Below are 27,093 nucleotides of genomic sequence, written 5' to 3'. Positions count from 1 at the left end.
CTCTTAGAGCGAGCCCTGAGGCTGGTCCGGCACGTAAGTGAGCACTGGGCGGTGGCTGTAGCTGTTGGGACAAGGCTGAACTCTAGCTCCTGGGAGGCCACACGGAACAGGCCATCCCTAGAAGGTGCGAGTGTGCTCAGAAAATGCTTACTGGAAGAGAGAGTGTGCCTGGGTGAGGGTGGGAGAAAAGGCCACCCGGAACCTCAGAACGTGACCTCATTTGGAAATGGGGGCCTTGCGGATACAATCAGTTGAGGTGCGGTCGTACTGGATGACGGTGGGCTCTAAATCCAGGGATTGGCGTCCGTATAAGAAGAGGAGAAGGCACACAGAAGCACTCAGAGTGACAAAGGCCACATGAAGACAGAGGCAGACATTGAACGCTGCAGTTACAAGCCAGGAAACAGCCAAGAGGCAAGGAAGGATCCACCCCGTCAGACTTCGGAGGGAGCATGGCCCTGCCAGCACCTGATTTCGGACTTCTGGCCCCTAGGACAGTGGCAGAATGAATTTATGCTGTGTTAAGCCATCTAGGTTGTGTTCATTTGTTATAGCAGCGCAGGAGGCTGATACAGATCGATCCCACAGCAGCTCCCGGGAACCGAAGTAGCCGAGGCATCGACCAGTCCCAAGAGTCCCGGCAGGAAGCAGGCGGCACGTGCCGCGTGGGATCATTCCAGGCAGTGGGTGAACCCTGTTCTGTGTCAGCCACCACGCTGGGCTGGTGGTGGGGGTGTGGCGGGGGGGACGGTTGTGTTGGTAAATATGAACTACCAGTAATCAGGGGAGAAAAAGTCCTGGTTTATAGTATTCGTGGGGGCGCCTGGGTGGCTCCGTCGGTGAAGCGTCCGACTTCGGCTCAGGTCATGATCTCGCGGTTTGTGAGTTCGAGCCCCACGTCGGGGTCGGTGCTGAGAGCTCGGAGCCTGGAGCCTGCTTTGGATTCTGTGTCTCCCTCTCTCTCTGCCCCTCCCCTGCTCACGCTCTTGTCTCTCTCTCAAAAATAAACATAGTATTTGTCGATTTCTGTGGTGTGAATACTCCTTCTATGGCCAACGCAAGTGGCCAGCGTGACATCAGTGCCTCGGAGCTGGGAAGAGGCATCCCATAACACCCCGTTATGGTGCCCCGCCTCCCAGGCTCAGCAGGTGTAAATGACTTCATGGGTAATAGTAACAGGAAGTGAAATAATCAGGAAGTGATAAGTTTTGAGAAGTCACTACCTTTGTGTCTAAGATAATCTATCTAATAGTTAGCTCCTATGATTTGATGTTTCGCAGCGGCCGTGTTTAACAACCGGTTTACAAAATCCCTGAATGTTTAAGCTGGCACGGAGCTGTCTGGAGGGAGTCCGGCAGCGGAGGAGACAGGCTCCGTGAACGCAGCCACCACCTCGTGGGGCTTGTCACGTGGTGATCTGGCTCCAGTGGACTCTTGGGAAGATTTCCCGGGAGGACCTCCACCTCCGATGGCTGCGGAGCCGCCCGGAGGAAGTGAGGTCCACAGAGGGACCTCGGAATTCAGCTCTCAACTAGACCAGGGCAGCAGAGTCAGTGAAGGATGTTCTGGTAGCTACCCAGCCACATCAGCTTGTGTCTGTGAGCTCTCTGGACCCCCACTGATCCACAGGTCCCTGGAGCTGGCGCAGGGGGGCGGGGGAAGGTGGGGGCTGGGCGGTCTCCAAGGTAGCTGTCCCCTGGGGAAGGATTCCACGAAGGCGTTTGTTGTCATTGCAGACTGGGGTTGGGGGGGAGGGGTTGGGGGGGGCAGGGAGTACAGTGAAGGCTGATTGTGTCGAGCCCGGGCCTCGCCTCCTGACATCTCTCTCTCTTTCTCCCCCCAGGCGTGCACACGCACACGTCTCTTTGCACCTCCACCATGACAGTTGTCCCCAGTACAACTGTCCCCATGACAGTTGTCCCCAGTTAGGGGCTCGTTGTATCAGGAAGCAGGCCAGCACTAGGCATATTGACATGACGAAGGCAGAGTCCCTGCCTTCCAGCAGTTTACAGTCTAGTGAGAGGCCTGTGGCTGTCCACGGCCACCTGTGTCTAGCTCTGGGGCTGATCTAAACCTTTGTTGTCACGCAGCTCTGTCCCGGTCCCCACTCTCTGCTCCATCAGTCCTGAAGGTGACAGGTGATTCTCAGTTAGCTAGAACCAGACCGGGACATAAGGCGTTATTTCCGGAGCCTTCTAAAATCCCTGCGACCGGTGTTACGTACCGTCCTGGATGCCTATGCACTGTGACATCAAATTGACAGGGACATCGGGTCACCTGGGCCGGGTTGTAGGAGCACCTCTCCTATCTCTTTACTGCAGATGTGAGGGAGACCTACCACCCCACTTCCTTGCTAAGGACCGAGGGGTTTTCCGCCGGGCAGGACCCTCGGTGCTAGAATCGGGGTGCAGGCTGGCAACCGGGATGGGGGGGGGTCACCTGCGTTTCCACCTCTTCTGACTGTGCAGCATTGAACACCGAGGCCGGCGAGGGTGGAAATCCCACGTTGCAGTAAACACCCACCGGGCTCTAAATCTCGCTCTCCCTAAATCCACGTCCCCGAGACATATTATAGCATTTGCTCCTTTTCATTTTATAAGACATGTTGAAAAACAGCCATTCATTTCTAAATCCCTCTTTTCAGTCACTTTTAATATTCTTTTTAAAAGAAAGAAAGAGAAAAAGGCTCTGGGGCCTAGAACTTCACATACTTGGCTTACGCCCAAAGGTGACTATTTATGTCAGCAAAATTCATTCAGGGTCTTGAAAGTCAAGCGTGTGAGTATAAAATGCACCTTTTGAGTCTCAGATAATGCCCTTTTCTCCTCTTGGATGGCCGAACCACCAAATGTCAGCTTGACGTATTCAGTGCTCCCAGGAATGTGACCCCGGAAAAAAGAAGGTGGTGGTCCTAGAGCCAGGGGGCTGCTCGGGGTCTGTTGAGGATGTCACAGGCTGGGCGGCCAAACTGGGGTTCCATCTGATCCCTCGTGGCTCTTCTCGCTCAGCAGGGCGGGGGTGAGCGCTGGCTTCGGGTGACCCCGGGGTGCAAATCCCGTCTCTGCCGCTTGGTAGCTGTATGAACGTTGGGTGTCACCTCTGGGCTTCCAGAAGGTGGCCATCACCGTGGGAGCCCTGCAGAAGGGCCGTGGCAAGAAGTGAATGAGGTTGGGAAGGCAGAGGTGCTCATCTGAGCTCACGGGCCCAGATGTCATAGTGTTCAGCAAACGGTAGCCAGCCCCAGCGTTACCCGAGGGCCGTTTCAGCCCCGACAGGTACACCCCTGCCCGCCCCCCTCCCTGCTTGTTGAAAAGTCTGGCTTCTTTGGTGGAAAAGATGGAATGTTTTCCTTTCTCTGCTCACTCTTTCTGTTCACCAGCAGGTGGTTCGTGCACACGGAGTTCAAAGGAAATTTGTCTTTTTTTTTTTTAATTAAAAAATTTTTTAATTTATTTTTGAGAGAGAGAGGGACAGTGTATGAGCTGGGTTGCTATCTGGATGGAGAGATGTTGATTCAGGAACAGTAAGTGATTCCCACATTTGTCAATGTGACAGTCTAGTGCCATAGCATCTGGCTCACTTCCTCTAAGAGTGGAACTCAGGAAGACGTTTGGGAGCATTCCCCGTTTTCCTCTGCCAGGAGGGCTCTCTTCAGTCCGCCAACATCCTGGCGCAATGTGTCGGCTCAGTCCGTCTTGATCGTCCGCAGCACGAGGCAACCTTATCACTGGTAATTTGGGTTTCGCTTCGTTACGTTGAGAAGCATTGGGAAATGGGCATAAGTGCAGTGACAGGAGCGTGAGATGGGTTGTATTGCTACACCGGTTAGCCTGGGCTCACCTGCAAGTGACCGAGTCCTGAAAATAGTGACTGAGCCCAGCACAGAAGAACACACACAGACCGTCCCGAGTGGGACGGTGGCCCATGATGGCACAGACTCAGGCTCCTTCTATCTTGTTGCTCTGCCACATGTGGCTTTCTTTCCCAGGGTCATCTCATAGTCCAACATGACTGCTAGAGTCCAGCCATTACGTCTGTGTTCCAGGTGTCAGAAAGGAGAAAGGAGAAGAGGAAGAAGTCACCTTATTTTTATGTTTATTTTTTATTTGAGGGGCGGGGGGCGGGGGGAGAATGAGTGGGGGAGGGGCAGAGAGAGAGGGAGACAGTGACTCAGAAACGAACTCTGCACTGTCAGCAGAGAGTCCGATGAGGGGTTCAAATTCACAGACCTTGAGATCATGACCTGAGCTGGAGTTGGATGCTTCACTGGCCGAGCCACCCAGGTGTCTGGGAAGAAGCCACTTTAAAAGACGTGTGTCCCCATGTTACTCCCATCCTTTCTTTTTCATTTCTTTGTCCGGGGCTTGATCACGTGGCTACTACCCCCCAACTACAACGAAGGGTGGGGAATGTGGCGATTTAGTCTCAGCACGGAGTCCAGCTTCCGGAATTAACTACTGCTCTTTTACTGAAAGAAAGGAAAGAATCGCTGTTTGGAGACAAGTCACAGCCTTGGTCGTGGTCTTTCTGCTGCCCTGTAAGCACGAAGGGCAAGGCCACGGGCCCAGGAGCAACTAGGAGCCACGCATGTGGCTGGTGCTGGCATCTGGACACTCTCTGCGGGGGAAACATACACAAGCAAAGCGCCCAGAGGTGGTTTCTGCCTCCCTCAGAGAAGCCTGGGTTTGGAGCCACGAAGGGGGCTATTTAAAGGAAAACAAAAAAAATCAGACTGCGTCTGTCTCCTGGCCAACTCCAGAGGCATCCACGGTGTTTCGTCACGTCAGAGATGAGGGCCTGGTACGACGGAGTCCCTCCCGGTCCCCGTTTCCCTGAAATCCAGCTAATCCTGCCAATCGCGGAGGAGCCTTGACAACATCAGAGTCCCGGCCCACCTCTCATCAGGTGAGACCAGTTATCTGAAGTGCTCAGCCCGGCTTCCTCAGGCTCGGTAAGCCGCCCACGTAGGAGGAGACTCAGCTGGGTCAACCTCAGGGCCCCCAGACCTTGCCTCTGTGACAGTCACAGATGGCACTCTTCCTCTAGATGGATGTACCTCCTGGACACATGGCTTGGTTTGAAAAATTAGAAAACGTCACTCTCTCTGGGTAGACGCGGCTCCGTTCTCGATCTCAGCCTGCCGTGCCTCTCGGCCAGGAGCACTTGTGCGGTGCACAACCTGAACGGCGGTGCACGGCAGCCCTGATCATGAGGATACAGACTAGGGGCTGGCATCATGTTTCCTGATCACCCAAACAACCATGACTGGTTGTTTCCCAAGTATAAGGAATAGTTTTCAATCCTGCCCCATTGATATACGGCTTTCCCTCCGGCCTGCAAAGCTGGAGATGATAGAGCAAAGCAGTTAACTCTTCCTGAGTATGTGGTTCTCCGAATCTGAGGACCCAGGGGCCTGCCGAGGACGGGTTTCTGCCCCCCCCCCCCCACCCCGATTTCACTAGGCCACCGCTGTTCTTCTTGACAGCCCACTTGGCCTCCAGCTCCTGAAACTCTTTGTCACAGTGACAAAATCTTGAGCGAATGTGTAACTGGGCCGTGTTTGTATCCAAGGAAGTGCTACATTTCCCACAGCTTTTTATATAAACTTCCTTTCATTAAAACAGCCCAGCACGCATCTGCGTTCACAGGCTGCGAACGTTGCTTTGAGATTCTAAACTTAGCAGCTCTTTGACCCCTCCCGGGTCCCCAAATATGGGTTCAGACAGAGCCTGCACTCCGGGAGGGGAAACCTCTAGTCGCTGCACCCAGCCATTGGACCGGTGTGACCAGGATGGTGGGCGGGCAGGGCGGCCGGGCCGCGGGGTAGGGCTCAGGAGCCCACGCGGGGGAACAGCAGCCACGAAGGGCCACGCCCTGGAGGAGTGACAGCTGTCCGGGCGCTCCCCACGCATCCCGTCTTGAGGGGGAAGCTGTGCCTTTCAGCACTGAGCAGAGGCAGGTAGCAGATCTGAGAACAAATTGCAGGCCGTGATCTCGGGGACACCCCCCCCCCCCCCGAACACCACTGGTTTTGTTCTATCCTCATGTTTTAAAAGGAAGGCTCTATTATTATGCAGGGCAGTGAGGCCATCAGGTCGGGAGACAACTACCACTGAAAAGGTTGTTATTCACAGTTCCCTAGAGGAGGGGCCACACGGGGAAGCACCAGGGCCGGTCAGGGGGCAGGGGGGGCGAGGGGGAAATGTGGGCAAGAGCCTCTGCATGGTTTAACGGGGAGCAACGGGGGAGGCGGGGCAGGCAGGCGTGGGCCCCACGGTGGCCTCTTGCGCTCTGCCCCTCCCCCGTCCTTCTGCCGGATGCGCAGGCGCGGTACCCGGAGGCGGCGCGACAGCCTTCTTGCAACACGAAGAAGACAGCTTCGCGCCGGTGATGGTGGCGAGAGGGCAGGAAGCCTGGGGGGCTCGATGGCTTGCGCGGTCCTACGAGGTGGGGCGATGCTGCTATTTCCAGAGCACGGAGCGCAAAACTGCAGCTCAGAAGGTGAATAAATTACCCAAGATCTTGCAGCTTTTTAAGCGACAGAGCCTGCTGCGGACTGAAGTGTGTGCTCCCCAAACTCAAACACGGAAGCCCTCATCTTTCTATTACCTTAGATTGTGACGGCGTTTGGAGATAAGGTCAGATGGGGTCATTGTTGTGCGCTGGTCTCAGCCGAGCAGTAACCAGTGCTGTGGTTGGACGGGCCCCACTGGTTCTCGCTCTGGTGGCAGATGTCCTTCAGTGACAACCGTCAGGGAACTTTGAAATAAAGGTTTCTTACTTACAGGACCTGGAAGTTACACAGCACACCCGGGGCCACACAGCAAGGTCCCAGAGAGAGAGAGACAGAGACAGAGTTAGTGAGTGCCCAGTCCTGGAATTCTACTTTTATTGGGGTTGAAGGTGGGGGCTAGGGTTTTGAGGGTTCATACTCTACTGGTGAACTTAAAATATAGGCCTAGGATTTCGAAGGGTGGGAAGAGAAGAAAAAAAAAGCAAGAGGCCCAAATGGTCTGTTATCTGAATCAACCAAGATGGCTGAAACAAGGAGACCGGCAGGTGGGGAGCCGGCTCTTTACCCAGTCCCGTGGCCGGCTGTGTGTTTAGCGGAGAGAGCCGTCTTTGGAGTAGATGCCTCCATCATCAAAGCTGGAGCCAGGCACGAGCACTGCAAACAAGAGAAGACCTTATCACTGTGGTCAGGAGGGTGGCGCTCTAACCCCAGGGGACAGGTGTCCTTCCAGGAAGGGGAAGAGACATCAGGGGTGCACTGAGGCAAGGCCGCGTGAGGACACAGCGGGAAGGTGGCCGGGTGCAAGCCAAAGACAGCGGCCTTGGGAGAAACCCATCTCCCGACACCTTGCTCTTGGACCTCCCGATCCACAGTTCTGGAGGCTGGTGGTGGGAGGGGAGCTGCCCTCCTGGGACCCTTGGCCGGGCTGGAAACCACCTTGGTCTTCCCCTACGGAGACCTGTGGGCTTCCGCTTCCTCTTCAGCTGCTCAAGCATTTGACGTCGACCCGGCTTTCTCGTCTGAACTTAGCCCCTCAACCTCATCCTCCATACCCAGCCTTACCACGGACGGGGGGCTCCAGAGACCCACCTTGGAACCCCACCCCAGTCGCGTTTTGGAAGACTAAGAGCGAGAGAAATGTGGCAGGAGGCAGAACATCCGTACCCTGTGGTTTGCGGTTTATAGCCAGCATCAACCGGGAGCTGAATTTTGTCAAATGCCTTGTTGGCGTGTGTGGACGCGATCACGTGGTTCTTCTCCCAGCTCTGTGAAGAGGATAGATTTCCTGATATTAAACCGCCCTGCATTTCTGGAAAAAAATCCCACTTGCTCGTGACATATTAAACGTGTTTGGGGATTCTCTCTGCTTCTGGCTTTATGCAAAAATGTTCGCGTCGGTATTTGTTAGTGATAGACTGTCTTTGTCAGGTCTGCTAGCGATGTTCTATTAGCTTCGTGGAAGTAACACAGAAGCTTACGTTCTTTTTCTGTGCTTTGTGATGGTTCAGGCAGCTTTGTGATCAACTGGTCTTTAAGGTTTTCATAGGGTCCCTTGGTGAGTTTTGTGTTTGAGTTTTCTCCTTTTCTTCCGTGACAGCTCTCGAGAAAACCTAAGCACACACCACATAGAATCGCACACCTGATGACTCCTGGTCTCAAGCTCTGAGTCAGCCGCTCACAAGGCTTCGGTACACAGTTCAAAGGCTGAGCCTCGATCGTTGCAACTAGGGGAGAGGCCTGGGACCCAGGGGCGGGGGATGTAGGGAGAAAAGGAGATTTCTAGTGGGATCAAGTTCGAACAGAACAAGCATCCACACCCAAGCATTGAACGAGCTGTGAGCAGAGGCTATAGACGGAGCCAATGGGAGTCACCGGTCATCTTATTTTTAAAAATCCTTCTAATTATTTTTCTCTTGTCATTTACTTTGTGTATTTCTGGTTCTTTCTTTCTTTCTTTCTTTTTTTAATTACGCCAGCTAGTAGTTTTCCAATTTGGTTGATTTTTCAATCCACCGGTTTTGACATATTAGTGAAACACTCTTTTTCAACTTGTTACATTTCTGCTTTGACCTCCATTAATTCCTTCCTTCTGCTTTCTTTTGTTTACTTTGTTGGTCCTTTGCTAGTTCTTTATTTAGGTGTTTAATGATTTATAGTTTCTGATATTTACTACCAGATATTTTTGTAGATATTGTTGGAGCAGAATCATATACTTGCTGTTCTGTTCATATCATTACTTTCTAGAAATTGTACAGCTTTGGAATAGCTCCCATCTTGCAAGCGTGTATCTCAATATATGTGTTTGAAGGATGCCTGGGTGGCTCAGTCGGTTAAGCATCTGACTCTTGATTTCAGCTCAGGTCATGATCTCATGGTTAGTGGGATGGAGCCCTGCGTCGGGCTCTGTGCTGATGGTGCAGAGCCTGCTTGGGGTTCTCTCTCTCTCCCTCTCTCTCTGCCCCTCCCCCCTCTCAAAATGAATAGATAAACATTAAAAAAAAGATACATATGTCTGATTTCCAGGAGGAAGGGCCTTTCTGTGGGTTGGATGTTAGTGCGAATTTCTAGTTTGTTTGCTCTATGATCAGAGAATGCTGTTTGTACTGTTTATACTTTGGAGATTCTTTATTGTTTTCTTTGTGCCTCTTCTATGTGCAAATCTGTAAAACCTTTTAAAAAAAAACAAAAAATTTACAGATGAAGTGAAATAATGTCTGGGAATTTCTTTAAAAGACCTCAGTAGAGGGGCACTTGGGTGGCTCAGTCAGTTGAGCGTCCGACTTTGGCTCAGGTCATGATCTCGAGGTCGTGGGTTCGAGCCCCACATCGGGCTCTCTGCTGTCAGTGCGGAGCCTGCTTCGGATCCTCTGTCCCCCTCTCCCTGTCTGTCTCAGAAACAAAAAACAAAACAAAACAAAAACATTTAAAGACTTCAGTAGGGGACATCGGGAGGACATTGCGAAGCACGGATTCGCAAAGCGCTGAGAGTTTTGCAAGTTGAGTGATGGGCACTTGGGAGATCCCCATGAGTTGTTTTTGTGCTTTCACCATAAATTTCAATTTTCATGATAAAAAAAGTGAACACCTCTCTCTGGAAGATGATATTTGAATTATTTTTCTTTCCCCCCCCCCCCCCCCGCTTACATTTTCTAATTTGAACCCATAGTATTTGTATAGTTTGAAAGCCTCTCTCTCTTTAGGCATTTTAAGATGTCTCATTGAGTTCTGATCAAAAACCGGCCCGGGGTTCCCTGGGTGCTGACTGGTAGGGCCTCCCCCTCCCCCAGAGTGGGGGGGCTGTGGGGTCTAACAGGTGATTGGAAGTGTCCTCAGGGAGGGGCCCTGCAGAGACGTGCGGTCGCTGAGATGGCCTGAGGAAGACAGGACCGGAATGCAGCTGGAGTGAGGAGAGGCAGACACTGTGGGGTCAAAGGGGGGCTCTGGGACCCCCGACTCTCATTCCTGGGATGGGGGTAGTGTGGACGTCTACATGCCCAGCTCCACACGTTCCACCAGAAGCTTCCCAGAGACACTTCTCTTCCTCCTTGCCATTTTTGGACACAGGTTTTGTCGCTTTTCTATTTGGTAGGACTTCTGTCTGTGGCCCTTTGGAGACACCCAAGACTGGACGGAAGCCTCCAAGAGCAGGAAAACCTGCACCCCCACGTGGAGCCGTGCTGTGTGGCACTGATTCAGTCTGAGGCTGCTCGTCCTTTGAAAACTGTTGGATGATCGGGGGCGGGGGGGCGGGGGGCGCGCCTGGGGGACTTAGTCGGTTAAGCGTCCAATGCTCGATTTTGGCTCAGGTCATGAACTCACAGTTCGTGGATGGAGTCCTGCGTCGGGCTCTGTGCTGACAGCGTGGAGCCTGCTTGGGATTCTCTCTCTCCCTCTCTCTGTCCCTCCCCTGCTTTCTCTCTCTCTCAAAATAAATTAATACGCTTCAAAAACACGGTAGATGATCTTTCAGGGTGTGTTCTGTGTGATGACAAAATGTCCTGGATTCCGCTAACGATTCTGCTCCTAAAATGAAATTCTGATCATGTGACGGCTTTCCCAGTCGAGAAAGCCTCGAGGCTCACGTTCGCTGAGGAATTCTGCAGGCCCCCAATCGGGTTGTGACAAAAGCACGGACGCTGTGCTCCGTTAGGCCCAGAGTGACCCCAAACCCCGCCCGGCACCAGGAGGTCCCGCATGCAGCCAAAGCCTGTGGAAGCAGGAGCCTCCCTCAGGCAAAACCAGACCCTAGCAGGTGCCTGAACTTTGTCACTGACCCGTGAGGCGTGGCCTTGTGAAGAATTAGCACCCCCACCCCTGACTCTAGCCCCACCCCTCCCTTTATCCAGAAGGGCCAAGGCACAGCAGCCCTTGAATGAAGAGAAGACCCTGTCCCTTCACCGCCCCGCCCCCCCGCCCCCCATCGACATCAGCCTCGCCTGCTTCAGAAAATGTCGAAGTCCTTGCTTCTGGAGGGGAAGAATTAAAATCTAGAACAGTGCCCCGCCTCCAGAGCTCCCAGTGCATTCAGGGAGACGACATACAAACAGACAGCAGCCCCAGTGGGGCTGGGAAAGTGCTGAAACGCGGGGCCATCCGGGAGTGGAGACAGAAGCCACTTCGCAGCCTTCCCGGGGCTGGGGAGGGAAGTTAGGCGAAAATCTCAGTTGCGTTAGGTACGCGATGCCTCAGCTGAGAAAAATACTATGAATATTTAAATGTATAATGAAGAAATCGATTTATATACTGCTCTTGTAACTCTAGTGTGAGACACATTTGAATTTTGGCTCTCATACATTTGAACGTATGAGACACATTTTGAAATTCACAGTTTCACAGCTTCAATCAGGCATTCATAAGGCGGACCATTTTTGCTAACGGTGCCATCACTCCTCTACCTGCGTTCACCGATTTGGGGGTTCCTATGGCACAAAGCTATTAAAATCCCATATTCAATAAGGTAAATCATACTTACATCCCCAGGCAAAATCAAGAGCCATCCGGCTCAAAAACTCTTTCATCAGTTAAATGTAAATTACCTCGAGAAATGCCAAGGGTTTTCCGGCCCCGGAAACTGTTGCCAGAGAAGGTGGACATCTGTTCCTGTGAGCTGAGTTCATTTTGTGAAGGTCTACTAGTTAAACTCAAAGCAGCTCTCAGTTTTGGGGTTTTGCTTTGCATATCAATGCCCTTGATTGTCTTATCTTCATCTCTTTCACTTTACAACGTAAGCGATTTAGTCCTACCAGAGGATTCTGACCCAAAGACTGGAGTGCAGTTTTATATTTTGAGTGCATCTTGTATTTTGCAAATTTATCGCTAAAACCCACGGTTGCTGAGCCTATGGGATCCATCCGGGCACGATGCAAATGGGAGAACAAGAAATGAGAACCCACTAGAATAATGCTGCTATTGTGTCTGCCTACTTTGTTTGAGGGCTGGGGGGTGGTGGGTGGGAAGGGGGAAGGGCAGTAGGCGGCGGGGGGAGGCCCGTGGACATTTACTGCACCGCGGTCCTGAAATCCACGTCACGCGCACATGGCTCCACCTTATTTCAAGATGATGCTGCAGACGAAGGGGCAGAGTGAAGGGCTCCGGCGTGTTGTCCTGTTCGTCGGCCACGCGCTGGTGGCCGCCGGGCCACCCAGAGTACGATGACCTCTCGATGGGCCACGGAAAAATAATAAAAGGTGTTGGGTACCATGGGCTGCTTTGCCAGGGGCACCCGGGAGAGGTTTAGGGTGAAAACAGTGACACAGCTGTGGGTATGCGGCCGCCCAACAGCCAACGGCGGGATCAGGGATCATACGGGTGATTTCAAGCTGGATGGCACATTCTTTGCAGAGCGGTTGCCAAGGAACGAGGTAATCCTGTGACAGAAATACCGCCCGGGGCTTTCGGTTTGCTGGCCCGGAGGGCTTTAGGCGGTGTCAGATTTTATTACTAGCATTCCTGGTCTCCATGAAATAACCACGGGGGAACACAAGTTGTGTCAAAGGACGCATCTACGGGCCCCGATTAGCGCCGCACAGAAAACAGGCACTTCGTTTCCTTCTGATACTGATCCAAAGATGGGTTAAAAAAAAAAAAAAAAAAAAAGACACAAGATCACGTACCTTTAGGCTGGTCTGTAACCTCCCATCTGGTCAGGTGACCTGCCCATAAACTGGCTCCTCAGCAAGTCAGCCGCGTGGCCTCTTGGCCCCACCCTCGCTAGCCACGTGACCAAGGTTGGCCCCACCTTCACTAGCCACGTGACCAGGGATGACTCAGGTCACCCTTTCAGATCGCCACCGGCCTCCTCAGTGGGTGATGTGCAGTGAATTAACCCACGTCTGCTCGGTGGGCACATGGCGGGCACCAGCGACCGCCAGCCCCCCCCTTTCCTTACAGATGGCTGCAAAGGGGCCGCTCTGTCCCAACAGAGGGGGCCTGGGGGTTTTGCGGGGGAGAAGGGCAGCCGGAGGGGACCGTACTTTTTACCAGCGTATTCAATATGGAAGCATAGTGTGAGGTAGTATTTTAGTAATTTCTTTTTGTTTTGCGAGAGAGAGGGAGAGAGCACGCCTGCTTTCGGGGGAGGGACAGAGAGAGAGGAAGAGAGCGAATCCCAAGCAGGTTCCACACTGTCGGTGCAAAGCCCAGTGCGGGGCTTGATCTCACCAGACCATGACCTGAGCCCAAAGCAAGAGTCGGATGCATAACCAACTGAGCCACCCAGGTGCCCCGATCTAGTGATTTCTATACCCCAAAGTGAGTGACCCTTTGGCTAATAACTTCAGCTTATGTGAAGCAAAAGAGTAACTATCATGGCCACATAAAGCATTTATATCCCAGTGAGTCAGTAAGAATTCCTAATGATGTAGAAAGTTCTTAAAAAGAGCTACTGTGATCATGTGACTTGCTGACGCTTTTTACAAGTCTGGCGTGGATGTAACGTGCATAAACTATACACTGTCGAAGGCGGGAAGCTCCTCAAATAAAATCATAGGATCTTACTGCAAACTTCACATCGTGCAAGTATAAAAACTTTTCGTGGAGACACTTAAAGTTATAACCAAAGTCGAAAAGAAAATAGATGCAGATTTGACTTTACAAACTTTGACCATCAGCCACAACACGAGTCAGTTGCAAGGACACGTGTGGTTGGCTCCAACCCACTTCAGGAAACGCTGCTTAGGGAACAGCAGGACTCCAGTAGCCAGCTTGGGGGCAGCCGCTATAAGGAAGCTGGAGATGGTGGGGAGGGGAGGAGAGGAGGCAGAAGGTTCTGGGAGATGGACATGTGCAGTGCTCGAGGTCCTTCCTGCTCCTGAGAGGCTAGTCTCTGCCGAGGGCCCAAGTCCTCCCTTCCAGGTGGGGGCAGAGTCTTGGTGGATCTTGCTGCCATGTTCCCATTTATACTGGTCTGACCCGCGGGCACGGGCAGAGGGCAAGTGGCCGGGCCGCCCCCTCCCCCCGGGAAATCCTGCCCCTCCGCAGGCAGAAGGCATGCCCACCCCGCCCCTGCCTCCACAGCTCCTTCTTTGTGGCCGTGGGGCAGGGAGAGGAGCGGTGGGCACAGCAGGGCCAGGGCAGGGGCAGGGGCCGTCCCTGTCACTGCTCTTCCTCAGGGCGAGCACGCTGCATTTCCTCCAATGACGGGAACAGAACTCTCCACGCCAAAAGCCAAGCAGGACAGGATTTCTAGGCCGCTCTGGCTGCTCAGGCAGTTTGGGAGATGAACTTGAGCTCCAGTGCCAGGGTCTGTGGGGGATGATGGGATGGGGTTTAAAAAGCGGCCAGGATGGTGCGTGGTCAATGAGCCAGACCCCGTCATCAGCCTCCGTGGAAGCCTAGCACACGGGGAGCTGGAGGCCGAGCCCACCTGGGAGAACCGTCTGCTACAGGGGCTGTGTTCATTTTCAGGAACAGCCCAGAAGTTACAGAAGAACCAGTTCGGTCTCCAGGTCAGACAAGCTTGCTCCCCGGCTTTCATCACGGTGTAGCCTTTACACCTAGACAGCGAGGCCAGTCGGGCGTCAGCCAGGAGGCAAACTTTACCTTGGCAGCTGGGCGATGCCAGGAAAGTGACCGTGTCGGGCGGGATTAAAGAAGGCCCTGGAAGGATCCAGGGCTGAGCCCAGCGGGGCGGTGAGTGTCGGGCGGCCTCTAGCGGCCACTGCCGGTCACGCTGCTCAGCGGACACCTGACTCGCAGGGAGAAAAGACACTTCTTCCATTTCTTCCAAGACAGCAGCGGTCGTGAGAATATAAAACAGATCCAGAAGCAAAAAATGTAATTACATTTAGTATTCAGTCAAAGACACTAAATAGTTGTTTTGAAATACAAATAACTGAGGCTGATCCTTTTGAGGATGTATTTATTAAATTCTAAAACCTTAAATAATTTTTATCAGATACATTCAAACGGAAAGAAAAACTAGAACAACTAGAAACTCAACATTTTTCAGAGGGTTGTGGGCGCCCTATTATTATTTAAATGTGTTTTTATTTTGCCTACAGGAAAGGTGAGCCGGTATTAACGAGGGCATCACCAACTGGTGAACTTCATCTTGGCCTCCACTTGATGTCTTTTACCCCGTGGAAATGTTTTTTCAAAGCAGTGTTATCTGCCCATGGGGAATTTAAACAGGAGTCATCGTCATTTTCTTCCAATTTCTGGAAATAAATTATGTTTTACACAGGAAGGCATTTCAGGAAAGTATTTTGCAACATGAACAGACTGAAGAAAGAACCCACATCCAAACTCCCAGTCCCATCTCCCCAAAAGGATGCTCCCAGACTCTAATGCAGGTGGGATGCCTGGCAGGGTCCCGGGGGCCCTGGACAGGCGGGAGCTCTAGAAACGCCCCTCCCTACATCCTGCAGAACTCACGGCCCCCCAGTGGCCCCCCGCGCACTTGGGTCAGGAAGGGGGTGAATGCCCGTGGTGCCAGCTCTGCTGAAAACCTATCAGCCCGGTACCTTGAGCTCCTCCTGTCTTCTGTGATAATACAGCATCAGCTGCTTCTGCTCCGCACTGCTGATGATCGGTTCTCGGGCTGGGGCCCCTTGTCCCCTCTGCAAAGACGAGGGCAGAGCAGACTGTGGATTACAGCACTCTTACAGGGGCCACCCGGGAAGTCACAGTGAATGTTTTATAACCGTCTTTGCCGACTGCTACACATAAACTGGGGATCCGTTCTGATCATCAGGAGAGGCTTGGTCTCCAGCAGCCCCTCAACCCTGGGCCCTCATGGCGGACAGAGACCAGAGGCCGGGCAATGCCACCGGCCGCCGCGGGTCCAGTGGAGAAGGGATGGAGATAATCGTGGAGAAATGATTTAGGACAAAGCAGCCTCGCACGGATACGTCTCTACGCGATCTACATCTGTTAACGACTTCTGGCACATCCTCCTTGTTTACAGAGTATCAGTACTTTGAAAACTTGAAATCAGTGCTCTAGGCTGTAGTTTCCGTTTCGAGAACCACTTTTAGTTACTTGCAGCCCTATTTCTAAGGTTGAAATTAGCATGGCTTATGTACACCCCCCCCCCCATTAAAACAAACTGCAGATATCGTCAAGCAATCCATACTGTCTTCCAGTTTTCGCTGTTTTACGTTAAGCCTGCACTAACGGGATTAAAGTATGTGTAACAAAGAGACTAAGTGAGATTTACTCTAATTTTTTAGTGGTTGGAAAACAGTTAACAAGAAGTGGTGTCGTGTGAAAGCAAAAGTACTCACTTGCTGAATCTTGGCGATAATTTTGGTTTTCTCGTTTTTGCCCACATAGTCTGAAAGCTTCTTTGTTCTTCTGAGCTCCTTGGCCGCCCACCACAGCTGGGCCTCTGATTCTTCAATAACATTCAGTCCTGCCTGGGGCCGTGGTCAGAAGCGGCTTTAAGGTGCATCCGGACACTGGCCCACGAGTGTGATCCTCCCCCAGGTGCACGGAGCCTGGCTGGTCCCCCCTCCACCAGTGTGGGGCAGGGTCTGGCATCTCAGCCCCGCCCCACCTCCCCTCTCCCCACGGGCGGCACCACCACCCCCACCGAATCAAAGCCCTTGCTCATTTTCATGCCTTTCCTGGTAGCTCCAGCTCTTGCCCTGACTTCGTCACCCTCCTGCTCTGGGAGGTGGGGAGCACCCTATCCCATGTGCACCCTCATCTATAATACGATGTCCTTCTCGGATGGATTTTGAGGATACTGCCAGGAAAGAACACTGGAATCCAGCCGGGTTTTTACATCTAGGCACAATGGGGCTGTTTGTCTGCTTCTGCACAGCCCGCCTATTTAAGATGGCTCAGAGCCACAGGCACTGTCCAATGGGATAAAGGATAAATGAGAAAAACAAAGGAAAATGGAACGTAAATGCAGGAAAATAACATGAAGCAAAAGGTGAGGCTAGAACACAAAATTCCAGGCAAAGGGACCAATGAATGCACTTTGGGTAGAAACAGGCACGAGTTAGGTTTCTGGCTTCCCAGTGGCCAAAGAGAACGGGCAGGTTTTCAGTTACTCCTGCTCCTCTGTGTGCCCTCAACCGCGAGCACTACCTTCGGGGTCTCCCCTAAACCCAGGGCTCTGCTCGGAAGCACAGCACGGCAGGATGGAAGGCTGCGTAGGAAGCGAAACACGACGTCCAGGAGAGGAGGCCCAACTCTGCAGTGACCCACCCCACAGGACGCCCGAGAGCCACATACCTGAGTCCCAGACAAGTCTTCTTTATTTTCGAATTCCATCCGGATGGGATCGTATGGCGGCAGCCCCATGGGATAGACAATCATCACTGCACCTCGCAGCTGGTCCAAGGCGTCTTTCACCATCTCCATGGTAACACACACTCCGGCTTCCACTTGTTTCTGAAGGGACAGGGACAGGAATCATTCTGTACACTGGGACTGACCGATTCAGTAAGTACTGATCAGGTTCTTGTACCGGCCTCCTGCAGAGACGACTGCCACAGGACACAAAGGACTCCAATGGGGCTTGCTACCGAAGCCACCAACGTCCTCGCGGGGCTTCTGCTGCGCCCGCCACGGCCTAGACCACCAAGCAGACTACGAGTGGGGCCGACGAGGGCAGTCAAGTGCGGAGGACGCTCAGCAGCGCAGACCGAGGGGATCGGGCCATGCCACGCCACGGTGGGGGGAAGGTGGAGCAGGCAGGTGAGCGACAGGACCAGGAGAAGCAAAGAGCAGCATAAGTGCAGCCAGCGCACCAGTGCCCAAGGGGGTTGGGGACGTTGGGGCTCGTGCTGGGGAGGCCAGGCTGAGGAATCTGCGCTGAGGACAGGCGGCGACGTCTCTCCCGGGCAGGAGGGACGGTGCAGGAGCCTAACCTTGTGGTGGGCGAAGAAGGCTCCCGGCTGGGGGAGAGCAGGGAAATGCCCAGGAATTTCCTGAGTGGCAGGAATGTCTGTTACTCGTAAGGAGCCCCTTTGGACCACACCAGAGTTTATGCTAATGAGGTGACCCATGTGGGACCTCATTTCAGGGAGAGGGAGCAGAGATTAGAGGGTTGAAACTTTCAGACCCAACCCCCATCACCATCCTGGGGTGGGGGGGGGAAGGGAGGGGAGCTGGAGAGGAGTCCCATGGCCCAGGATTTTATTACTCACGCCCACGTAATGAAACCCCGATAAAAATAAAAATCCTGGGCATCGGAGCCCGGAGGAGCTTCCGGGGCGGAGAACACACTGCTATTCGAAGGCAGGTGCCGGGAATCCCAGAAGCGCCCACAGGCTCTGCACCCCGCACCCCAGACCTCGCCCTACATCTCTTCCACTCGGCGCCGAGTTGTGTCCTTTACAACAAAGCCATAGTCGTAAGTACAGCGCTCGCAGTGTGTTCTGTGAACTGGTGAACCAGGCGGGGGGTTGTGGGAACCTCCAGATTTACAGCCGGGACAGAAGCGCCGGGGGTTGCCTGGCGTCTGAAGGTGTGGGCTCTTGCCAGGGACCTTGCCCTTTCACTTGCGGGGTCTGCAGCAACACTGCGTAGTGTGAAACCTGAACCCAGGCCTCCCGGTCGGTATCTGCAAGGCACCAAAAGGCTACCAGGGCGCCTTCAATAAAGCGGTGGCTGTGGCAACGGAAGGCGCTGGGTTGTCGCCATCGTGGGACAGACGGTACAGGACCCGAGGTAAGGCTCACAGCGGGGGGGGGGGGGGGGGGGACAACAGCCTGTGTCATCGAGGCACCGGTGGCTCTGCCAAAACCAAGTGGCAAGTCTGCAGGAAGTGCTTCTCCTTGGGTCCAGAGCACAGGGAGGAGCGAGGAATCGAACTCTCAGCTGTAGGAAACCTGAGCTTCCTCGAGGGCTTTTGGGAAGAAGCGTCTAGGAACCAGGTGCAGGCGAAGGAAGGCATCAGGGGGAGGAGACAGATTGGAGTTCCCTGCGGAGGCAGACTGTGCATTTGGAGGAGGAGGTAAAACACTGGGGGGAAGGGCAAGGAGAGAGAAGAGGACCCAGGAGAAAGTGCTTTGATAAACACGCAACGTGGTGAGAGGCAAGAGAAAGGGCACTCAGGGAGCTGGGAGGGGACAGGAGGACAGGAGGGTCCTCGACGTGCTCAGAGGACAGTGTCAGACAGAAAAGCCTCCGACCTGCGAAGCGAAGGGGTGGCCCTGAGATGGCCGTCTCTGTGGGGGAAGGAAACAGAGGCCGGGTCCTGAGACACCCAGGAGGTTCCGGGCCACGCATGTGGCGGTACGTCTGCTCCAGGAAGCTCGCTGGGAGGGACAGGGCGGTGTGAGGGTGAAGCCGCAGAGAACTGATTTCTGGAGAAGGAAAGAGGCCTGAGTGCATTAACAGCGTAGATGTAGCCCGCAGAACAGGAGGCACTGAAAACATCGCCCCCATCCTGGGTTTCCGGGCAAGCAACAGTGGGGGCAGCAGCAGAAATGGGAGAGCCCGGGGCGCGGCGGGGGGGAGGGATTAGACACAGATCAGAGTCTCCAGGGAGGGATGAGAAGAGGACCTTGCAGGAGGGACAGAGAACTGAGGGGTCCTGCCAAGACAGCCTTGACCGCTGTGCCACGCCGGAAGGAAAGAGGCAGGCAGGGCAGGACGCACGCCATTTGGAGCCTCAGAGCCCGGGGCCTGCTGCCCACGGCCAGCCAACTGGGGCCCAGCTGGGCGAGGATGGGTTAGGGAAGCAGCGTTAGTAGGGCGGCGTGGCCGGGCGGGGGCTCAGGGATGGGGAAGGGGGACGGGAGGTCCTGCGCTAAAGGGGGCCATTCTGGGTGACGGTGCTCTAATCCGACCGAGTGGCGGACTAGTAAGACAGGAGGAGGAGTGACTGCAGGAGTTCTGTGGCAGGGACGCCCAGGTCCCAGAGGGGGTTGAGGGGGGCAGGGTGGATGTGTGGCCTGAGGGAGGAAGGTGGACCGTGCCCTGGGGGCCCAGACCCGAACTCTCTAAAGCTCTGTTCTCATCTGTGAAACAGAGGGGATGTTCCTGCCTTGCTTGCTCGCAGGTGGCTCACGAGATTGTTTCGGGAGTCACAAATCCCCAGAAAACATATCAGGTCTTCCCATCAGAGGCTTATGCCAGAGGATGGGTGTGCAGAGCTCCCAGATACGGGGTCACGTGAGGCAAGCCTTTCTGCTCAGAAAACGTCGCCCACCACCACCGTTAACTCAGCGCAGGTGAGTCATTTTCTGTACAAGCTCCACGAAATGCCAAGGGCAGTGATCCCTGGCCAGGTAACACGGCAGGGTGACAGAGGAAAGCTGGTGCGGCTTCAGGGCAGCAGACACCCCAATGACCTGGTCTCCTGCTCTCAGCAGAGGGACAGCTCAGGAAAAGGGGCCACAGAGACAGTGGTCTCGTACCCGAGGAGCCACCGCGTCTGGATGGCCCACCATCTCTCACTCTCCCCATGATGAACCTCTGGCCACAGGACTCGAACCTTCTCCTGCTTGCCCCACAGTGCTAACTGTCCCCACCGTGGCCAGCTCTGGAGAGGGGACGGTGATGTGCACTGCATTTCTGGAGGCGGCGTGGAAAGGGCCCCGGGCGAGAAGTCAGGCCGGCCACTCGGGAGCCCTGCAACTTTGGGCAAATCACTGCAGCAAAGGACTGGAGCCCGAGAAGCCTCTCTGTAAATTTGGAGACAACCACGTAAGAAGATCCACAAGCAAAGAGACCAGAAAGGATTTCCACAGCAGACAGTGAGGGGAGTGAAGGGTGCAGAGCAGTGTCCAGGCCATGATTTTCCTCACACGCCCTGACACGTGCTAGTTTGATCAGGTGTTAACAGTTACGATCGATCAATACTGTAAAAAAAAAAAAAAAAAAGGTTCTAGGATCAAAGGCATTTTGCAAACACTGGGCTGAACCAAAGCCTTCCTTGTCGGACTTGAGAGAGCTTTTGCTAAATTAATAGGCACTGAAGAGCAGTCATTCCTGAAGCACTTAAAGGATTAGTTAAGAGCTTGAAGAATTAAGGACACGTTGGTTTAGAAGTAATTTTGCCCATGGGGCGCCTGGGTGGCTCAGTCGGTCCTGATCAGGTCAGGTCAGGTCATGATCTCCCCATCCGTGGGTTCGGGCCCCGTGTCGGGCTCTGTGCTGACAGCTCGGAGCCTGGAGCCTGTTTCGCATTCTGTGTCTCCCTCTCTCTCTGCCCCTTCCCCACTCACGCTCTGTCTCTGAAAAATGAATAAACTTAAAAAAAAAAATGTAAAAAGAAGTAATTTTGCCCAGGGATGCCTGGGTGGCTCAGTCGGTTAAGCTTTTTTTTCATTTTTTGTTCTTCTTTATTTATTTTTCAGACAGAGAGAGACAGAGCATGAGCAAGGGAGGGGCAGACAGAGAGGGAGACACAGAATTTGAAGCAGGCTCCAGCACAGAGCCCGATGTGGGGCTCAAACTCACGAACCGTGAGATCATGACCTGAGCCGAAGTCAGACGCTCAACCAGGAGCCACCCAGGCGCCCCTAAAGTCAGTTAAGCTTCTAACTTCCGGCTCAGGTCATGATCTTGCAGTCCGTGAGTTTGAGCCCTGCATCAGGCCCTGTGCTGACAGCTCAGAGCCTGGAGCCTACTGCAGATTCTGTGTCTCCCTCTCTCTCTCTCTCTAAAAAATCAATAAACATTGAAAAAGAAATTAAAAAAAAAAAAGTGATTTTGCCCAGTGATCAGTAGGAAAAGAAAAAAAAAAAAGTTATCCACTGAGAAGGCTGGAATGGGGGGCGGGGGGTAGCAACACCCAGGGCCAACACATAAATAAAGCAAGTGACAGACAAAACAATTATTCAAACATCCTAATATTCTTTTCCTCCAGGGTCACATTACCTGCACTGTCAGGTATGACCTCTGCTTCTCCTTCTATGAAACAGCTTCTGCGTAAGTACTGGTGACCATCGCAAAAAAGTAATTCATAGCGGCACGAACTCCAGCAATCAAATATCCACGGAGCTCTTACAGGGTCACGATGTTTACGTTTCACTTTCTCAAGTTCTCCCCACATCACGTACCCATCAGCTCGTGGTTGTGCCACACGCACTACACGGTGTCCCACACGTCCACGTTGCACTCGCGCGGGCCAGGCACCCTTTCTGCCTGACCCGGGAGACCAGGAGGATTCAGGACAGCTGTCACCAATATGAAAAGGAAAAGCGACCACCCACACCCAAACAGGCTGGTCCTTGCCTTGCCCCGGGAAGGCTAGAAAAAGAACAGGCGGGGCCGCAGATAACTCCACTCTGGAGTAAGTGGAGTCTGTATTTCAAATGACAGGCCTTAGGGCTTCATTTAAAAAAAGCTAACCTTCGATATGATTGCTCTGGCCTCTTCTATAGTCTTCTTTAACACTTCCTTCATCTTTTCATTTGGAGCTGTGGAAATAGAACCGGGAAGAGGGAGAGAAACAGCTGTCTTTAAAGGTCTTCTTGGGGAGGGGAGAGGGAAAAACTAACGAAGAAAACCAAAACAAACAAACCCCAAAAACGCTTAGATGTCCTAATCCCTCCTGGCCAGGTCAGGGAGCAAGGACCTGAGAGGAGGACACTCGTGGAATTCAGGTGAGGGACACAGGGAAGCTGGCGGCGAGAAGCTGGGAAGGCTCTCAAAGCGTTGCTTTATTTATTTATTTATTTTAAGTTTCTTTATTTTTGAGTGAGAGAGAGAAAGATTGTGCGCAAGCGACGGGAGAGGCAGAGAGAGAGGGAGACAGGATCGGAAGCGGGCTCTGCGCTGTTAGCAGAGGGGCTAACGTGGGGCTGGAACTCACGACCCATAAGATCATGACCTGAGCCGAAGTCGGAGGCTTAGCCGATTGAGCCACCCAGGAGCCCCACAGAGCTTCAACTTCTTAATAAATAAAAGTATGAATTAAGACACTGAAAACGCTAGAAACATAAAGTTGTGTTAGAATAGAAATGGTTAATTTAAGATAATATTGGTTTAAAGGTGAATAATGAACCATTAACTGGTTCTCAGGACATACTATTATTTTTTTTCAGTGATGCAATTCCTTCTAAAAAGCACAAATATCTTGGGACGTATGGGTGGCTCAGTCGGTTAAGTGTCTGACTCTTGATTTCGGCTCAGGTCATGATTCCAGGGTCGTGGGATTGAGCCCCAAATCAGGCTCTGTGCTGACAGCAAGGATCCTGCTCGGGATTCTCTCTCTCCTTCTCTCTGCTCCTCCCCCTGCTTAATGCTTTCTCTCTCAAAGTAAATAAACATTGAAAAAAAAAAAAAAGCAAAAACATCTCTCCAAATTGACAATGAGTTTACATTATGAAAAGCTGTGGAAGACAGCCAACCATTTTCCAGGCTAAAACCCACCTGAAATAACACTAAAAATTCCTATCATCTTCACTATTTTTTTTTACAATATTTTTTGAGCCTGTCAAGTCCTTGTAGGGACACTTTTGTATTTCTTTTGCTCCTCAGTGTTCTAGCACAGTAGATACGTAGGTGCTTAGGTGTCTGTTAAACGATCAATTACGGTCTTTTAAACGGGGCCTTTTAATCAGGTTAAAAGGGATAAGCCATCAAAATGGACTCCCGTCTTTTTTCCTTGAAATTCCACACGATCAACCACACACTAAAGGGGGAATGATTTCAGAATGCTGACATGGACTAAGACGTTTTACACCACAGAGGGCCGTGCCCTCGATTCAAGGGGAGACGATGTGCCGACACTCATCGCCTCTGTTCACACAGAATCTCTAGCCAAACCCTAGTATCTGCAAACCGTAACAGAACAGAACCCTCAATACGTTGTCAATGATTGCCCCCCAAAACTATTCGGTCGAACCATATTCAATTTTCACCATTTGTTACCTACAAAACTGGCAGCTTCAGGTGGTTCATCTGATGTAAAAGCTAGCAGCACCTTAGTAAAGAAAGAGCAAGAAGACAGATGCTTCCTCGACCTACCCGATTCATTCTGGATTTGCACGGTACCACGGGAGTCGGTTACACGGTGCAGTATTTCATGTTTGTACAGAAAACTGAGGTCTGTGTTTTTTGCTTTTTTTTTTTAATTTTTTTTTAATGTTTATTTTATTAGAGAGAGAGAGAGAGACAGAGCATGAGCAGGGGCGGGGCAGAGAGAGAGGGAGACACAGATTCTGAAGCAGGCTCCAGGCTCTGAGCTGTCAGCACAAAGCCGACGCGGGGCTCGAACCCATGAACCATGAGATCATGACCTGAGCCGAAGTTGGACGCTTAACCAACTGAGCCACCCAGGTGCCCCCTGAGGTCCGTGTTTTCCCGTGAAATTGCCACCTGCATACTTCCTGCTGTGCTCGCGCGTGCACACAGAAGACACAGGCTGGATTACCTTGCCCATTCCTTCGGCCGATGTCATCCTTTTTAAATACCGAGCCCCCACTGGGTACACACTTTTCACCCCATTCATCCCTTAATTTCAATTCTTCGATCTGGTCATCAGTCAGTCCTTGCATATTAGGAGGGAGAAATATGCCATGTTCTGCCAATTCTTCCATTTCTTAAAAATAAGAGAAAGTTACACAATACGCATCACAATTATCATCACAACACCTTACACCTCAGTGAAATGTAGGCTCCCTGGGGGTCAGGGGTCTTGCCCAGCGGCTCCCTATTTTATTTAGCAAATGCTTAGATACCACTTGGTTTGGGCCAGGCCTGTCCTTGACCTTTGACACACGGTCGCCCATTTGTCCTAGGTCAGCAGCGGCACCGAGTTTAGGAGCTCACCGTGGTCGTGGGCAGCAGGGGCTGCAGGCTCTGTGCGCGAATCTTCTGCTGGGCTGTACCTTCTGGGACTCAGGGGGCACAAGTTAAAATTAACTGACGGTCTGAATACATATCCACCAAGGGCGTTACAATTTCCGAGCGTGTTCACGTAGATTATTGCATTTCGCCTTGTGAGGCAGGCAAGAGAATCCTCCACATCCTGGTCTTCCCTCATTTACAGCCCTGTCACCTGAGGCTTGCAACTTTAGAGACATACTTTCTAAATAATTTGTGTAGATCTGGTCAGTGGAGAGGATTTCAGGCAATTCACACCCTTCCAAAGCGGCAGAGATGGGACTAGACTTTGGTGTTCTGGTATCATGTTCACTATGCAAAAGCGTGGCTTTGTATTTTTCCAATCCCATATATATTCACCCCAAAACTAACCTACACTTCAACCTTGCAAAATCGCTTGCCCTTCCTTCCTCCCTCCCTCCGAGTTTCCATAGCACTGTAGGAAGACACCAGGTGGCTTGTAATAATACAACACTACAAAACAAATGGTGTAACTTAATGGGGTCTTTATTGTCTCTCTCCCTACCAGACACTAAGCATCTGGGGGCCAGGGGCTGGTCTCCTTCACCCTGGTCTCTGGCAGGCAGAGAGCCCTGGGGCCTGCCTGAATCACAGTGGACAATGGGAGCTACAGAATAAATGAGTGAGCCACTAGCACGACTCGTAACATTTAGCAGCACATTTTCAATTGATAATTTTATAGAAAAAGAAGTTGGAGTCACTCTTCTCCCCAAATGTTTTAAATAAAAAAGGAAAACATTTAATACTGAGCTGGTTTTGGAATCAGTAAATTTTCTAAGAAACTATATGTATGCGCCATAAAGGCAGAAACCATAACCCTTAAGGAGTTCTCCATGGCACAAAAATCACGTATTACAGAAACACTAGACCACGTCTGGAGTATCACCATGGGAGCACAAATAGGGAGCACCTCCCTCGAGGCGGAAAGTCGCCAGACAGCGCTGCTCTAGAGCGTTCGAGAGGAGTGACCAAACGTTGTAATATGAGAAACAGGCTTGTGTTTCCTGGAGAAGGGCAAGAGACGCCAAGGTTGCTCTTCCCACCCTCGGGAGGTGGGGGTGTCCCAAAGTCAGGTGCTCCCCCACCGGGAGGCGCTCCACTCAAGGCGTCTCGACAGAGTGATTTCCTTCCACTACACCTGCTCTCGGACCGGGTGTTTCGGCTCCCCCGGGTTAGCCCGTCTCCCCGGCTACTTCACACCCTGCCCCGCGGCGATTCGGCGCGCACTTGGCCTTGCCCGCACGCGGGGTGCCGAAGTCACTCCGCTCTCCGCGGGACCCCGGCGGACTGTCCCCTCTCGAGCCCGCCGGCCGCACGTCTTTGCAAATCTTCGCAAACCTGACCCTCCCCGCCCAGCCGGCCCGAGAAAGTCTTGCGGCTGCCGCCCCACTTCCCCATCCCGGATGGCCCGTTTCTCCCCGCCCCGGCGCGGGCTCCACGGTCCCGGCCGCAGACTCGCCGCGCCGCTGGGCCGCACCTGAGCAGACGCGCTGCACCTTGAGCCGCGCGTTGTAGACCCGGGTCACCTGCACCGTGAGCTCCTCCAGCTCCGTGCTCCCCGGCGCCTGCAGCAGGAACTGGCTCTCGTCGCCCCGCTTCACGTGCAGCAGAACCATGGCGGCCCCGGAGACCCCGCCGAGGCGGCGAGGAGGCCCGTGATGCGCGGCCCGCCGTAACCCGAGGCCGAGGAGCGATCGTCGCCTAACCGCTGCTTGGAGTCCGGAACTCGGGGCTCGAGTGCCCGCGGGGCCGGGAGGGGGAAGGCCCTCACTCCCGGAAGTGCCTGTTGCCAGGAGCAACAAGGAAACACTGGGGCCGCCAGCGCCAGTCAGAAGCCGAGGGTGGAGAAGCCGCAGCGCGCGGGGGCGGGGCCGAAGCTCCCGGAAGCAGGTGCTGCCGGGCAACGATCCACTCGGTCCGAGACGGCCGCCGTCCAGCGCCGCCCCCCGCCCGGCAGGATTAGTCCTGCGCCGTTCCCGGAAGTGCCCGTTGTCGGGGCAACAGCCCAACACAGCCCAAGCTATCGGAGGGGAGCGCGGAACGCCCCGTCCACTCTCCCGGACCCGAGGTTCCACCTAGAGAGATGTGTGGGGCGGGGGGAGGGGTGCGGTGGTGGGCACCCTCAGACGCCGAGCCCTGAAGCGGGTCCCCGCTGCCGCTACAAGTCCCAGCGGCATTTTCGCCGCTGTCACTCACCACTTCCGGAAGTGCTTTCCGCTGTTTCCGGTCTGGAGATGTTCGCGGCGGGGGGCGGAGTGGTTCGCGCGGGGCGCGGGGTGTGAGCACCGAGGGGCGGGAAAAAGTGTGCGTCCTCTTCTGTG

At 53.2% G+C, this 27,093-nt stretch overlaps 1 protein-coding gene and 1 long non-coding RNA gene across 4 annotated transcripts; both read right to left on the bottom strand.

Moving 5' to 3' along the window:
• Positions 1-4,150: 4,150 nt before the first annotated feature.
• Positions 4,151-12,725, bottom strand: LOC125920769 (uncharacterized). Of its 2 annotated transcripts, XR_007457188.1 has the most exons (5): positions 12,628-12,725; positions 9,266-9,399; positions 7,679-9,183; positions 6,610-7,168; positions 4,151-4,468 (listed from the first exon to the last, which is right to left on the bottom strand). It is a non-coding gene; the product is annotated as an uncharacterized LOC125920769 (long non-coding RNA). The 2 variants fall into 2 exon arrangements; XR_007457187.1 differs by having other exon boundaries at positions 7,679-9,399.
• Positions 12,726-14,859: 2,134 nt separating this feature from the next.
• On the bottom strand, positions 14,860-26,559 carry CFAP298 (cilia and flagella associated protein 298). Of its 2 annotated transcripts, XM_049627921.1 has the most exons (7): positions 26,250-26,559; positions 24,300-24,467; positions 22,274-22,341; positions 17,201-17,359; positions 16,240-16,371; positions 15,478-15,573; positions 14,860-15,171 (listed from the first exon to the last, which is right to left on the bottom strand). In XM_049627921.1, exons 1-7 carry the CDS (start codon positions 26,386-26,388, stop codon positions 15,061-15,063), a joined length of 873 nt encoding a protein of 290 aa, XP_049483878.1. In that variant the 5' UTR covers positions 26,389-26,559; the 3' UTR covers positions 14,860-15,060. The 2 variants fall into 2 exon arrangements, with proteins under 2 accessions (XP_049483878.1, XP_049483879.1); XM_049627922.1 differs by lacking the exons at positions 22,274-22,341; positions 26,250-26,559 and having other exon boundaries at positions 24,300-24,377.
• Positions 26,560-27,093: the final 534 nt, after the last annotated feature.

This window comes from Panthera uncia, chromosome C2 (assembly GCF_023721935.1).
Source record: "Panthera uncia isolate 11264 chromosome C2, Puncia_PCG_1.0, whole genome shotgun sequence".
Classification (NCBI taxonomy): domain Eukaryota; kingdom Metazoa; phylum Chordata; class Mammalia; order Carnivora; family Felidae; genus Panthera; species Panthera uncia.
Note: the sequence above shows the minus strand (reverse complement) of the source record. Positions and strands in the feature narration are given on the sequence as shown.

What these genes read in the sequence shown, in the direction of transcription:
- CFAP298 (XM_049627921.1), bottom strand. Translation starts at nt 26,388, where the DNA reads ATGGTTCTGCTGCACGTGAAGCGGGGCGACGAGAGCCAGTTCCTGCTG. An exon ending in AAGACTTGTCTGGGACTCAG is followed by an intron (nt 16,372 to 17,200) that starts GTATGTGGCTCT and finishes CCACGGCCCCAG; the next exon opens with GCAGGACTGAATGTTATTGA. An exon ending in TTATCGCCAAGATTCAGCAA is followed by an intron (nt 15,574 to 16,239) that starts GTGAGTACTTTT and finishes TCGTCTTTGCAG; the next exon opens with AGGGGACAAGGGGCCCCAGC.